At 45.8% G+C, this 15,461-nt stretch overlaps 1 protein-coding gene across 10 annotated transcripts in view; it reads right to left on the bottom strand.

Moving 5' to 3' along the window:
* Positions 1-2,450: 2,450 nt before the first annotated feature.
* Positions 2,451-15,461, bottom strand: part of LOC138751753 (cadherin-related family member 5-like) — a 42,014-nt gene continuing 29,003 nt past the window's right edge. For 4 of the 10 annotated variants that reach the window (XM_069914475.1, XM_069914481.1, XM_069914465.1 and 1 more), the window contains 4 exons: positions 14,232-14,492; positions 12,668-12,913; positions 11,862-12,025; positions 2,451-3,240 (listed from right to left, as the gene is read on the bottom strand). In XM_069914475.1, the coding sequence (XP_069770576.1) occupies positions 2,803-3,240; positions 11,862-12,025; positions 12,668-12,913; positions 14,232-14,492 (1,109 nt within the window). In that variant the 3' untranslated portion in view covers positions 2,451-2,802. The remainder of the gene's footprint in view (positions 3,241-11,861; positions 12,026-12,667; positions 12,914-14,231; positions 14,493-15,461) is intronic. The other 6 variants (XM_069914499.1, XM_069914527.1, XM_069914537.1 and 3 more) reach the window with 4 other exon arrangements.

A 15,461-nucleotide genomic window follows, 5' to 3' on the forward strand; every position in this document is an offset into this window, starting at 1 on the left:
CCTTCCTCAATTAAACACTTTCCCATCTTGCATGCATTTATCATTGTCCACAGCTGTGCTAAAGGTCAGAGTTGTGGTAACAATCACTGAAATGCTTCCCCACCAAGAGTTATTTCACCTGACCAGGTTCATTACCCAGTACTAGATCCATACAGCCCCTCTGGTCAGCCAGTCCACATACTATGTCAGGAATCATTTTGACACACCTGACAATTTCTGTCCCATTGATCCCTCTTGCAGGAAATGTCCATCAATATGAGGGAAGTTGAAGTCTCCCATAATGACAACCCTGTAATTTCTACCCCATTCCAAAATCTGCCTGCAGATTTGAGCAGCAGGTGATGGGGGACACAATAGATGTTCCTATAGGGGCACCTGTTGACCACCCCCAGCACAGTAATTGCTCCATTCCTATTTCTGACTTCCATTCACATTGACTCGGTAGACAGCCGCTCAGCAGTGTCCACCTTATCTATAGCTGTGATACTATCCATAACCAGCAATGCTACTCCCCCCAACCCTCCTTTTTCCTTCCATCCTATTCCTTTTAAAACACCTAAACCTGCATCAGCCAATCCTGCCCTTCCTCTGGCCAAGTCTCTGTAACGGCCACTACATCGAAGTTCCATGTAGTGATCCATGCTCCAAGTTCATTTCCTTTATTCCTAATCCTTCCAACATTGAAATAGACACATTTCAACCCCTCCAACTGATTACATTTATGCCTCCTCCCTTGCCCATCCTTCCTCGCTATCTCACTGCACAGTCCATCAACTTTACCACCATCTGCTCTGTTCTCTTCCCTAGAATTCTGTTTCCAATCTGTGGGCCAAAGTGGCCTGTTACCGTACTGTGTATCTAAAAAAAATCCTTACTAGAAGTCTACAAGATTCTGAGAGGCATAGATAAGGTGGAGCCAGCACCTTTTCACTTAGGGCAGGAGGAGCAAATACCAGAGGACATCTGTACAAAGTGAAGGGAGGGAAGTTTAGGGAAGTCATCAGGGTCAAGTTTTTTTTTAAACAGAGTTGTGGGTGCCTGGAATGCCTTGCCAGGGATGTGGTGGAGGCTGGAACATTAGGGGCATTTAAGAGACTCTTAGACAGACACATGGATGGAAGGAAATTAGAGAGTTACGGGGTAGGGAGAGTTTAGTTTATTTAGTAGGTACATATGGGTCAGCACAAAACTCATGGGCTGAAGGGCCTGTACTGTGCTGTTATGTTCAAGGTTATAGTATGGTGATTTACACTGCTGTGGTTGGTGTACCTTCCCTACCTGTGTGCTGCTGCCATGGAGAATGTCAGTACATCTGTACATTGTACTGTGGACATGGCAATAACCTCTCGATCTGCTGAGTTCCTCTAGCTGATTCGGATTTCAGCATCTGCACAATTCTAGCCTGGTTCACTGGGAAATGAATTATAACACAGCATAATCACCAGAAAACAGCACATTCAAACTGGGAAAGAATCAGAGCAACATCCAAGAGTTTGGGAAAGTCCTGAGAATGTTGGATTAGCAAAGTTTTATCCCAAGTGGAATAACAAATCAGATAAAAGGAAACTACGAGGGTTGGTTGTGGTGGGTCGAGGAACAGCGGTTCCAACAGAGATGAACACTCACCTGTCCACTCCGGAAGGTTCTGTCACACTCCAGGGCAGAGAAGATCACACACAGACGTGAGTCGATAGGTGTGCATATAATGTATTGCATATAGTGTCAACGTACATGTGATGTATGTGTGGTAAGAGTACACATACGTGTAATGTATGTGTGTGGCATGTGCCCATGTAATGTGCGTGCATGGTGAGTATATATGCGATGTATGTGTACAAGAGATATATGCATGGTGAGAGTGCACATACATGCAATAGAAGTATATGATATGTATGCATGTGGCGGGAGTATAAACATGCAAGCAATGTCTGCGGTGTCTAAGTGCATTTGCAATATACTGTATATACGTGTAAAAGTCAACTCCCCTGTTTTTGGCCAGGCTGCTTCCCTGACCTCGGGAGCTCCCAGTGTCCAGACCGCAGACTCTTGGCCAGGCCCCACCCATCCGTCCATCCTCCGGAGCTTGCAGCGCTCCAACCATGGACTCTGACTTGGCCCCAACTGGCTGCCCATCCTAGCTCCCGGTATCCCAACCACGGACTTTCACTTTGGCCCCAGCCATCTACCCTCCTGAGCTCCTGACGCCCAGAATGTCGCAGGTACTTACCAAGGTCAAAAGTAGTCAATCCCCTAAATTTTACCATAAAATTGGTCCACAAAATTTGACTATTACATGCTTGTCCTGGCTATGGGTCTACACACCCGTGACGTATATGCGTGTGCACGTGCAAATGTCTGTAACGTAGGTGTTGAAATGAGGGGGGACCATGTGACTACACAGGGGCGGCAGTTGATCAATTGACTTTTCACAAAGTGAACTGTTGTCTCATAAGAAATTTTATTAGAATTTACAATATTCATCAACATTATGAATAAAAAATAAAGTGTTTCAAAAATATTTTGTCATGTCATCTAATTGCACATAAATGTGGGATTAATGTGGTTGGGTTATAGGATTTTGGGGAGAGCGTGGGGCAGTGGGATTAGTGTAATTTTGATTCTTTGCAGTGTTGAATTATAATAAATGTAATTTGGTCAGATTGGTTTCATCCAAATTTGAAGATTGTAGAGTGTGTGAACTGGAATGAACAAAGAGTTGTAGAGATGCTCCTGGGTTGAGTGTGGCATTGACTGTGTGGTGTGTGGAATGGTTGACCCACCAGTGCTGGAACCACTGCCCCATTACAGACTTGAGGAGAAGCCACTCCTGTCATTGTGATCACCATCTATGCCTTCTCCTGCATCCTCCTCGTCTAAGGTGTCCCCCATCACCTGCTGCTCAATATCTTGCTGAAACCACACTGCCTTGTACCCTTCCCCATTCCTCCTCTCTTTGGTGAGGATGGATTTCACCTCGATGTCACTTGTGTTATCTTGCAGCATGCTGTACTCATTGTTCACCACCTGGGGTTTGTCCCCAACCTGTGCCAGTCCCATCGTCTCGCTGCTCTTTTCTCCTGATCCCAGGACAGACTCAAGCGCCAGGGCTGTTCCCACGGCAGAGGACTCCACTGGCGGCTGCAGGAAATTCAGGGATCCTTTCACTTCTCCCTCCTCCAGCAACACTTTGTTTGTGAACTGCAGTGAACCAACCCCTGATGATCCTGGTCTTCTGGAAAACTGTTGGAACACGGAACATGGAACCATTAATCCATAGAAGCAGGCCCTTCAGCCTTTCCAGTCTGTGCTGAACTATTATTCTACCTAGTCCCACTGACTTGCACTCACTCCCTACCCCTCCCATCCATGTTCCTGTCTGAATTTTTCTTAATCGTTATACATTCACCACTTCAGCTGGAAGCCTGTTCCACACCCTCACCGCTCTCTATGTGAAGAAGTTCCCCCCTCATGTGCCCCCTAAACCTCTCCCCTTTCACCCTTAACCCATGTCCTCTGGTTTATATTTCACCTACCCTTAGAGTAAAAACCAACTAGTATCTAGGTATTTAAAATTATGAAGGGAATAGGTAGAGTAGATGTGAATAGGCTCTTTCCACTGAGGATATGGAAGATTGGAACAAGGGGTCACAAGTTAAGGGTTAGGGGGAAAAACTTTAGAAGAGGATGCTTCTTCACTCAGAGAGTGGTGGCTGAGTGGAATGATCTACCGGAAGAAGTTGTGGCAGTAGTTCTGTCATTTAAGAGGAGGTTAGATGAGTACATGGATGTGAGGGGGTTAGAGGGTTATGGGCAGGGAGGGGGTAGGTGGAACTAGTGGAGTTTCAAGTAAATCATTGTGGACTAGAAGGGCCAATATGGCCTGTTTCCATACTGTAAGTTGTTATATGGATATGTGGTTATATACCCATCATCATTTTGTATACCTCTATCAAAACTCCCCTCATTCTTCTACGATCCAGGGAATAAAGTCCTAACCTGTTTAACCTTTCCTTGTAACTCAGATCCTGAAGTCTGGGAAACATTGTATTAAATCTTCTCTGCACTCTTTCTAGCTTATTGATATCTTTCCTGTAGTTAGGTGACCAAAACTGCACACAATACTCCAAATTTGGCCTCACCAATCTCTTATACAACTTTACCATGTCATCCAAACTCCTGTACTCTCTACTTTGATTTATGAAGGCCAATATGCTAAAAGTTCTCTTTACTACCCTATCCACCTGTGACACCACTTTCAGATAATTATGTATCTGTATTTCAAGGTCCCTCTGTTTTACCGCACTCCTCAGTGCCCTACTATTTACCATGTATATCCTTTCTTTGTTTATCCTTCCAAAATGCAACACCTCACACTTGTCAGCATTAAATCTCATCTGCAATTTTTCAGCTCATTTTCCCAGCTGGTCCAGATCCATCTGCAAGATTTGAACGCCTTCTTTGCTGTCCACAACACTTCTAACTTTAGTGTCATCTGCAAACTTGCTGATCCTATTTGCCACATTATCATCCAGACCATTGATATAAACGATAAAACAACAATAGTCCCAGCACTGATCCTTGAGGCACCACTAGTCACAGGTCTGCAGTCTGAGAAGGAATCATCCACTACCACTCTCTGGCTTCTCCCGTAGAGCCAATATCAAATCTAGTTCACTAACTTATCATAAACACCGAGCGTCTGAACCTTCCTGACTAACCTCCCCTGAGTGTCTTGTTACTGAAGTCCATGTAGACAACATCCACAGCCTTTCCTTCATCAACTTGTTTGGTAATCTTCTCAAAAATACTCTACAAGATTGGTTAAACATGACTTAACACTCAAAGCCATGTTAACTATCCCTAATCAGTTTCTGTCTATCCAAATACTTGTATATCTGATCTCTTAGAACAAAATCCAATAATTTACCTACTACTGACATCAGGCTCACCAGTCTATAATTTCCTGGGTTACTTTTGGAGCCTTTTTTAAACAACAGATCAACGCGAGTTACCCTCCAATCCTCTGGCACCACACCGTGGCTAAGGACATTATAAATATTTCTGCCTGAGTCCCTGCAATGTCTACACTAGCCTCCCTCAAGGTCTGAAGAAATACCTTGTCAGGCAATGGAGATTTATCCATCCTTATTTGCTTTAAGACAGCAAGCACTTCCTCCTCTTTAATCTGTATGGATTCCATGAACTCACTGCTGGTTTTCTATACTTCGTACATTTCCTGAGTAAATACTGATGCAAAAAAGACCTTTATGATACTCTCCCATCTCTTCTGACTCCACACAAAGCTGACCACTCTGATTTACAGGGGGACCAATTTTGTCCCTTACTATCCTTTTGCTCTTAATGTACCTGCAATAACCCTAAGGACTTTCTTTCACATTGTCAACTTAATGTCTTTTAGCCTTCCTGATTTCCTTCTGTTTTTCTCTTGCATTTTTCATACTCCTCGAGTACCTCATTGGCTTCATGTTGCCTATACCTTCAGGAACATGGAACAAGGAATGCGGAATATGAAACATGGAAGATAGAACATAGCACACATCATATGGAACATAGAACATGGAAGTAGGACATAGATCATAGAACATGGAACATGTAATATGGAACTTAGAACGAAATACGGAACATAGAATATGGAAGTGGGACATAGTTCATAGAACATGTAATATGGAACTTAGATCACAAAATATGGAACATAGAATATGGAGGTAGGGCATAGATCATAGAACATGGAACAAGTAATATGGAACTTAGAACATGAAATATGGCACATAGAATATGGAAGTAGGACATAGTTCATAGAACATGGAACATGTAATATGGAACATAGAACATGTAATCTAGAACATTGAACATGGAGCATAACATGTAAGATTGAACATGGAAGATTGAACACGTTAGATAGAAGGTTCAGCACAGGGACCAGACCTTTGGCCCATGTGTCTTAGCCGAACATGTTGCCCATTTTACTGAAAACTCTGCTGCTGGGACCAGGTAACTATCCCCTTTATATTCATGGGGCTCTTTGAAAAGCATCTTAAAGGCTTCCATCATATCTGCTTCCATTACTACTCTTGGCCGACCATTCCACGCACCCACCGACCCCAGACATTTCCATTAAAGCCCCCTCCTACACTTTAAACACGTCCTGCAGTATGTGAAATTTTTACCCTCTGGAAAAGATTTGGACTGTCCACCCTATCCATGCCTCTCATGATTTTATAAGCCTCTATCAGGTCACCGCCCCCCCCCCCCACCCCCCAGCCTCCGATGCTCCAGAGTAAACAACTCGTTTGTCCAATCTCTCCCCATAACTCATACCCTCTAAACCAGGCAGCACCTGGTAAACATTCAATTCAAGAAGAATAGAATATAAGAGCAGGAATGTGATGTTGAGGTTTAGGTTTCTATTATAGACGAGAAGGATGCAGGAGAATGCGCTGTGAGTCGGAGGAGGAGGAGCTTGGTGAAAGTGACAAGAAGGTAAGCTATAAAAGTCGGGGGGCTTACTGGGGCTTGGGCCTACTTGGTTTGGCTGGGAGTCTGAGGAGGAGCTCGGAGATATTTGGGCTGTGAGTCAGAGGAGGAGGAGCTTGGTGAAAGTGTCGAGAAGGTAAGCTATAAAAGTCGGGGACTTAGGCCTACTTGGTTCGGCTGGGAGTCGGAGGAGGAGCTCAGAGAGAGTTGGGCTGTGAGTCGGAGGAGGAGGAGCTTGGTGAAAGTGACGAGAAGGTTAGGTGAGTGGCCTGGCGAGCGGGCAACGCGGCAAAGGAGTGGGACTTCCAGGCTTTGGCTCAACAGGCTTAGGCGAAAGGAGAGGAGAAAGGTAAGCGGCATTATTTTAACTCAGTCATGCCTATGGGCTTAGTGCTTTGTACTGGGTGTCAGATGTGGGAACCATGGGTGAGTTCCACCCTCCCAGATAGCCACATCTGCATCAGGTGCACCGAGATGCAGTTCCTTAAGGACCTAGTTGGGGATCTGGAGCTGCAGCTTGAGGACCTGCGGCTGGTAATGGAAAGTGAGGGGTTAATAGATTCAACTTTCAGGGAAATAGTTATCCCAAGACCAGATGTTTCAGGTAAGTGGGTAACTGTCAGGAGAGGGAAGAAAAATGCCTGGAAAATGGAGAGCACACCTGTGACTACTCCTCTCAGCAACAGGTATATTGTGTTGAATGCTGTTGAGAGAGATGACCTGACAGAAGCTGGCCGCAGTGATCAGGTCGCTGGCACTGAACCTGGTATGGTGGTACAAAAGGTAAGAAGGAATGCAGTGGTCATTGGGGACTCCATGGTCAGAGGTACAGACAAGAGATTCTGTGAGCCAGATAGGTATACCTGCATGGTGTACTGCCTCCCTGGTGCAAGGGTACAGGATATCTCAAATCGGGTCCAGAGTATTCTGAAAGGAGAGGGCGAGCAGCCTGATGTCTTGGTACATTTGGGTACCAATGACATAGATAAAAAGAGGGAGGAAGTACTAAAAAAGGATTACAGCGAGCTAGGACAGAAGCTAAGAAACAAGACCGCCAGGGTGGTGATCTCTGGATTGCTACCTGTGCCAAGTGCAACTGAGAACAAAAATGGAAGGTTAAGACAAATTAATGTGTGGCTGAGGGGCTGGTGTAAAAGACAGGGTTTTGGCTTCTTTGGGATCTCTTTTGGGGAAGGCATGACCTTTACAAGAAGGATGGGTTACACCTAAACCCAAAAGGGGTCAATATATTGGCAGCTAGGTTTGGTGCGGCTGTCGGATGCAGTTTAAACTAATTTGGCAGGGGGATGGGAACCTGTATGATAGGGCAAAGGACAGGAAAGATAAAATAGGAAAAGTTAGGTTAGGCAGCGAAAGTTAAAAATCAGAAAGAGCAAGGAGGGTAAAAAAAGCAAATCTGAAGGCTTTATATCTTAATGCAAGAAGCATTCGGAACAAGGTAGATGAAGCTGTGGAAATTGAGACAAACAAATACGATTTGATTGGGATTACAGAAACATGGCTACAAGGTGGGCAAGCCTGGGAACTTAACATCCCGGGGTATACAATATTTAGGAGGGATTGGCAAGAAAGAAAAGGGGGTGGGGTAGCTTTGATGGTGGGAGATTGACAGGAAGGATATTAACTCGGAAGATGCGGAATCTATATGGGTAGAACTGAGGAATAGCAAAGGGCGGAAAACATTAGTGGAGGTGATATATAGGCCTCCAAATACTTATGTAGAGGTGAGGGAAGGCATAAAAAGAGAAATTAGAGAAGCGTGCAATAAGGGAACAGCTGTCATCATGGGAGACTTTAATTTACATATAGATTGGACTAGTCAAATTAGTAAAAGTACTGAGGAGGACGAATTCCTTGAATATTTACAGGACGGTTATCTAGACCAATATGTCGAGGAACCAACTCGGAAGCAGGCCATTTTAGACTGGGTATTATGTAATGAAAAGGGGCTAATCACCAATCTTGTTGTACGAGGCCCTTTGGGTAGGAGCGATCACAATATGATCGAATTCTCACTCGACATGGAGAGACTAAGGTCCTGAATTTAAATAAAGGGAATTATGATGGTATGAGACGGGAGTTGAGTAATATTGATTGGGTGGTGTTTATGGGGGGGTTGACAGTAGACAATGGAAAGCATTCAAAGATCTAATGGAAGAATTGCAGAAATTGTTTATACCGGTTTGGCATAAAAATAAACCAAAAAAGGTGACTCAACCGTGGATAACAAGGGAAATTAGAGACAGCATTAGGTCCAAAGAGAGAGCATATCAATTGGCCAAAAAAAGTACCAAATCCGAAGCCTGGGAACAGTTCAAGATGCAGCAAAGGAGGAGAAAGGGATTAATCAAGAGGGCAAAAATAAATTACGAAAGTAAGCTTGCGGCAAACATAAAACCAACTGCAAAAGCTTTTATAGATATGTCAAGAGGAAAAGATTGGTGAAATCCAGAGTAGGTCCCTTGCAGAATGAATCAGGGGAATATATAATGGGGAATAAGGAAATGGCAGACCAATTAAATTCTTACTTTAGTTCTGTTTTCACAAGAGAGGATATAAATAACCTCCCAAGGATGTTGGGAAACAGAGACTAATGCAAGGGAGGAACTGAAAGAAATTAGTATCTCTAAGGACATGGTCTTGGGGAAATTGAAGGGATTGAAGGCCGATAAATCCCAAGGGTCTGATAATCTACATCCTAGGGTACTTAAAGAAGTGGACATTCAGATAGCAGATGCTTTAAGAATTATTTTCCAGAACTCGATAGATTCAGGATCAGTACCCATGGATTGGAGGGTAGCTAATGTTATCCCACTATTTAAAAAGGGGGGTAGAGAAAAAGCGGGGAATTATCGGCCGGTGAGCCTTACATCAGTAGTGGGCAAAATGATGGAATCCATTATTAAGGATGTAATAGCAGAGCATATGACAAGCAGAGAAAGGATTGGACAGAGTCAACATGGATTTACAAAAGGTAAATCGTGCTTGACAAATCTATTGGAATTCTTTGAGATGGTGACAGGTAAAATAGATGGGGAGAGCCAGTGGATGTGGTGTATCTGGATTTCCAAAAGGCCTTCGATAAGGTCCCACATAAACGACTGGCATGCAAAATCAAGGCTCATGGGATTGGGGGCAAGGTATTGATGTGGATCGAGAACTGGCTGGCAGATAGAAGACAGAGAGTTGGGATAAATGGCTCATTTTATGAGTGGCAGGCGGTGACCAGTGGGGTGCCACAGGGATCTGTACTGGGACCCCAGCTGTTCACAATTTACATTAATGATCTAGATGAGGGGATTGGATGTAATATCTCCAAATTTGCAGATGACACTAAGCTAGGAGGGGTTGTGTGCACGGAAGAGGGGGTCAGGAAGCTCCAGTGTGATTTGGATAAATTGGGGGACTGGGCAGAGACATGGCAAATGCACTACAATGTGGATAAATGTGAGGTTATCCACTTTGGTAATACAAACCGGAGGGCAGATTACTATTTGAATGGCAATAGGTTAAGAGATGGGGAAGTGCAGAGAGACCTAGGGGTACTTGTACACCAGTCACTGAAGGCGAGCATGCAGGTACAGCAGGCAGTTAAAAAGGCAAATGGTATGTTGGCCTTCATATCAAGAGGGTTTGAGTATAGGAATAAGGATACCTTACTGCAGCTGTACAGAGCCTTGGTGAGACCACACCTGGTGTACTGTGTGTAGTTTGGGTCGCCTTATCTGAGGAAGGATGTTCTTGCAATGGAGGGAGTGCAAAGGCGATTCACCAGGCTGATACCTGGAATGGCAGGAATAACTTATGAGGAAAGATTGCGCAATTTGGGATTGTACTCGCTGGAGTTTAGAAGATTGAGAGGGGATCTCATAGAGACATATAAAATTCTGGCAGGACTGGACAGAATGGATGCGGAAGGGATGTTTCCAATGGTGAGGGAGTCCAGAACCCGGGGCCATGGTTCGAGGATAATAGGCAAACAATTTAGAACCGAGATGAGGAGGAATTTCTTTACCCAGAGGGTGGTGAATCTGTGGAATTCATTGCCACAAAGAGCAGTAGAGGCAGGTTCATTGAATATTTAAGAGGGAATTAGATATATTTCTTCAGTATAAGGGAATTAGGGGTTACGGAGAGAAGGCGGGGATGGGGTACTGAACTTTAAGATCAGCCATGATTTCACTGAATGGCGGAGCAGGCTCGAATGGCTGAATGACCTACTCCTGCTCCTATCTTCTCTGTTTCTATTATAAGATGCTGGCAAGACATCACAGAGTACTGTGAGCAGTTTTAGGGTCCTCATTTAAGAAAGGATGTGCTGACATTGGAGAGGGTTCAGAGGAGGTTAACAAGGATGACTCTGGGAATGAAAAGGTCATGATATGAGAAGCGTTCGACAGCTCTTGGCCTGAACTCATTGGAATTTAGGAGAATGAGGAGGGATTTCACGGAAACATTTCAAATGTTGAAAGGCATGGACAGAGTAGATGTGGAAAGGTTGTTTCCCACAAGCATTGGTCCTCTATGGTTAATAAGATTGAGAACCACTGTCTTAAACCTATGTCCGCCAGTTATCGATTCCCTGACTCTGGGCAAAAGACTCTGCATTCACAAATCATGATTTTGTACACCTCTATGAGATCACCCCTCATTCTCCGGCACTCCAAGGAATAAAGCCCCAGCCTGCTTGCTCAACATCTCCCTGAAGCTCAGGCCCCAGGGTCTTGGAAACATCCTCGGGTGGCACGGTTGGCGTAGCAGTTAGCTCAATGCCTTTACGGTGCCAGCGATCGGGATTGGGGTTTGAATCCCACACTGTAAGGAGTTTGTGTGTTCTCCCTGTGTCTGCATGGGTTTTCCCCAGGGGCTCTGGTTTCCTCCCACCCTTCAAAATGTACCAGGGGGTGTAATTGGTCAGCACAGACTTGTGGGCCGAAATGGCCTGTTACTGTGCTGTCTAAATTAAATTAAAAATCAAAATTAAAATTAAATTTTTTTCTGTACCCTCTTCAACTTGACAACATCTTTCCTGCAGCATGAAAGACTAAAACTGAACACAATACTCTAATTGGGACTTCACCAACATCTTGTATAACTGCACCATGACTTCCCAACTTCTGTACTCAATACTCTGGCTAATGACAGCCAATGTGCAGGAAGTGTTGGTGCCCACCCTATCTCTTGGTGACACTACATTCCAGGTAGTGTGTACTGGTCCTACATCCCTCTGCTCTACCACACTCCCCAGATCCCAGCTGGCCAGGACCCCTGTCCATCTCCTGCCCACCTCCCGAACCCTGCTCTGCACAAACTGTGGAGACGTAACAGTGGGCGATACGACTTACCACCTTTAGCTTTGCCGCTGATCTTTGTTTAATGTTCTTCCAGCCCACGTCCCGCACAAGGATGGTGATAATGACAAGACAAACCAGAAGGAGCACAGACAGAGGCACGCCGACTGCTGCCATGTGTCGGGCACTGTAGACCAGTGACAGGCTCGAGGGGCCAGCTGGGGATGAATGGGAGCGAGGTGAACTGTCACACAGTGGGATCAGATACCAGGACAGTCATGCAACAGAACCCCCACCCTCCCACCAGACCTCCATGTGCTCCCCAGACCCAGACCCCCAACTAGGACCCACCACACACCCAGATCTCTACCCAGACTGTCACCCACCGAGACCTCCCCACCTGGCCTGTCATGCACTGAGACCGCCATCCAGACCCACCAACTGGAACCCCACCCAGACCCACCAACTGGAACCCCACCCAGACCCAATCCCCCCCCTCCACCCAGACCATCACGCACCAGGACCCACCACCCAGTCCCACCATTCAGACCACCCACCTGGACCAGGACCACCAGCAATGACCCCAGGACCCAACACCAGACCCTCACCTGGATACCCCATCTGGACCCAGATCCCACATCCACACCATCACACAATGGGACCCACTACCCAAACCCCCTACTCAGACCATCACACACCTGGACCTCTCACACAGACCCAGATCCCACAACCAGACTCCCTACCTAGACACCTAGAGCTCGGGGAGGCCGTAAGATTAGTGGGAGGGGGAGGATTAGAAGCCAGCCTCCAGTGGGAGGTTTCAGCATGGTGACACAGGGTGATGCTGGAAGTGGCCGTACCTGTTGTTTCAGGAACACTGGACAGAGTGGCCCCCGGCCTTGAGGATCCTACCTCCGGCATGGCAGTCGTGCCACTGATTGTCGGCTGTGGAGGGGTGGGTCTAGATCCAGGTGCGGCCCCTGTGGTGGAGATGAGAGGTCCAGGTGAGTTTGGGGACCCTGACGATGACCCAGGGTGGGTGGTCATGGAACCAGCAGGGTTCGACACAGGTTTCCGAGTTGTTGTTGCTTTCCCCGGAGTTAGCGCTGTGACAAAACAATTGAATTGGATTCAGAATCAACTTGTGTATAGAATGCAGAGAGTAGTAGTGGATGGGAAGTATTGAACCTAGAGATCAGTGACTAGTGGTGTGTGGATTTATTCTGGGACCCCCCTGCTCTTTGTGATTTTTATAAATAACCTGGAGGAAGAGGATGGGTCAGTAAATTTGTGAATGATACGAAGGTTGGAGAAGTTGTAGTTGGATCTGAGGATTGTTGAAGGTTACAAAAGGATATAGACAGGATACAGAATTGGGCGGAGAAGTGGCAGATGGAGCTCAATCTGGATGTGTGAGGTGATGCATTTTGGAAGGACAAATCAGAAGGCTGAGTACAGGGTTAATGGTCAGTTACTTAAGAGTGTGGATGAACAGAGGGACCTTGGAATCCAAATTCATAGATCCCTCAAGGTCATTACACAGATTGATAGGATAGTTAAGAAGGTCAATGGAATGCTGAGATTCATTTAATAGAGGGATTGAATTCAGGAGTAGAGAGGACATGTTGCAACTCTACAAATCTCTGGTGAGACCACACTTAGAGTATTGCATTCAGTGCTGGTCACCTCATTACATGAAGGATGTGGAAGCTATGGAGAGGGTGCAGAGATTTACCAGGATGTTGCCTGGATTGGAAAATAAGCCATATGAGGCAAGGTTATCAGAGCTGGGGCTTTTCTCTTTGGAGTGAAGAAGGATGAGAAGCCACTTAATAGAAGGTCTAGAAGATTCTGAGAGGCATAGATAGGGTAGACAGCCAGTACCTGTTTCCCAGGGTAGGATCAGCTAACATTAGAGGACATGTGTACAAAGTGAAGGGAGGAAAATTTAGGGGAGACGTCAGGGGTATGTTTTTTTAAAATACTGAGAGTTGTGGGTGCCTGGAATGCCTTGCTGGGGATGGTAGTGGTGACTGAAACACTGGGAGTATTTTAGAGACTCTTAGACAGACACATGGATAAAAGAAAAATAGAGGGTTATAGAATAGGGAGGGTTTAGTACTTTTTTTAAAAAAGGTAAATATATGTACATTGGCATAATATTGTGGGTTGAAGGATCTGTACTGTGCTGTGGTGTTCTACATTCAAACTGAGTTCAGCTGTGAGTTTGTTGAGAGGGATTGTGAGGGAGCTCTGTGTGGGGGAGGGGTGATGAAGGAGCTCTGTACGTGGGGGTGGGGGGGCAAGAGGTGGTGAGGGAGCACTGTATGGTGAGAGGGTGTGGGGTGGGAGGGAAGCGCCAGGCTGCACTGGCTGTGCCGGAATCAGCACAGTGACACAGGGCGATGGCAGAAGTGGCTGTACCTGTTCCTCCGGGAACACTGGATGGGGAGGCCCCTGGCCCCGAGGGTCCTACCCCCGGCGTGATGGTTGTGCCACTAACTGCCGGCTGCTGAGATGTGGGTCTGGGTCCTGGTGCGGCTCCTGTGGTGGAGACGAGCGGCCCGGGTGAGTTCGGGGACCCTGATGATGCCCCAGAGTGGGTGGGCAGGGAACCGGCAGGGTTCGACATAGGCGGCGATGCTCCTGGTTTCCGAGTTGTTGTTGCTTTCCCCGGAGTTAGCGCTGCGACAAAACAATTGAATTGGATTCAGAATCAACTTGTGTATATAATGCAGAGAGTAGTAGTGGATGGGAAGTATTGTACCTAGAGATCAGTGACTAGTGGTGTGTGGATTTATTCTGGGACCCCCTGCTCTTTGTGATTTTTATAAATAACCTGGAGGAAGAGGATGGGTCAGTAAATTTGTGAATGATACGAAGGTTGGAGAAGTTGTAGTTGGAGCTGAGGATTGTTGAAGGTTACAAAAGGATATAGACAGGATACAGAATTGGGCGGAGAAGTGGCAGATACAGCTCAATCTGGATGTGTGAGGTGATGCATTTTGGAAGGACAAATCAGAAGGCTGAGTACAGGGTTAATCGTCAGTTACTTAAGAGAGTGGATGAACAGAGTGACCTTGGAATCCAAATTCATAGATCCCTCAAGGTCATTACACAGATTTATAGGATAGTTAAGAAGGTCAATGGAATGCTGAGATTCATTTAATAGAGGGATTGAATTCAGGAGTAGAGAGGACATGTTGCAACTCTACAAATCTCTGGTGAGACCACACTTAGAGTATTGCGTTCAGTGCTGGTCACCTCATTACATGAAGGATGTGGAAGCTATGGAGAGGGTGCAGAGATTTACCAGGATGTTGCCTGGATTGGAAAATAAGCCATATGAGGCAAGGTTATCAGAGCTGGGGCTTTTCTCTTTGGAGTGAAGAAGGATGAGAAGCCACTTAATAGAAGGTCTAGAAGATTCTGAGAGGCATAGATAGGGTAGACAGCCAGTACCTGTTTCCCAGGGTAGGATCAGCAAACATTAGAGGACATGTGTACAAAGTGAAGGGAGGAAAATTTAGGGGAGACGTCAGGGGTATGTTTTTTTAAAATACTGAGAGTTGTGGGTGCCTGGAATGCCTTGCTGGGGATGTTAGTGGAGACTGAAACACTGGGAGTATTTTAGAGACTCTTAGACAGACACAT

The sequence above is a fragment of the Narcine bancroftii genome, chromosome 1 (assembly GCF_036971445.1).
Source record: "Narcine bancroftii isolate sNarBan1 chromosome 1, sNarBan1.hap1, whole genome shotgun sequence".
In the NCBI taxonomy this organism is placed as follows: domain Eukaryota; kingdom Metazoa; phylum Chordata; class Chondrichthyes; order Torpediniformes; family Narcinidae; genus Narcine; species Narcine bancroftii.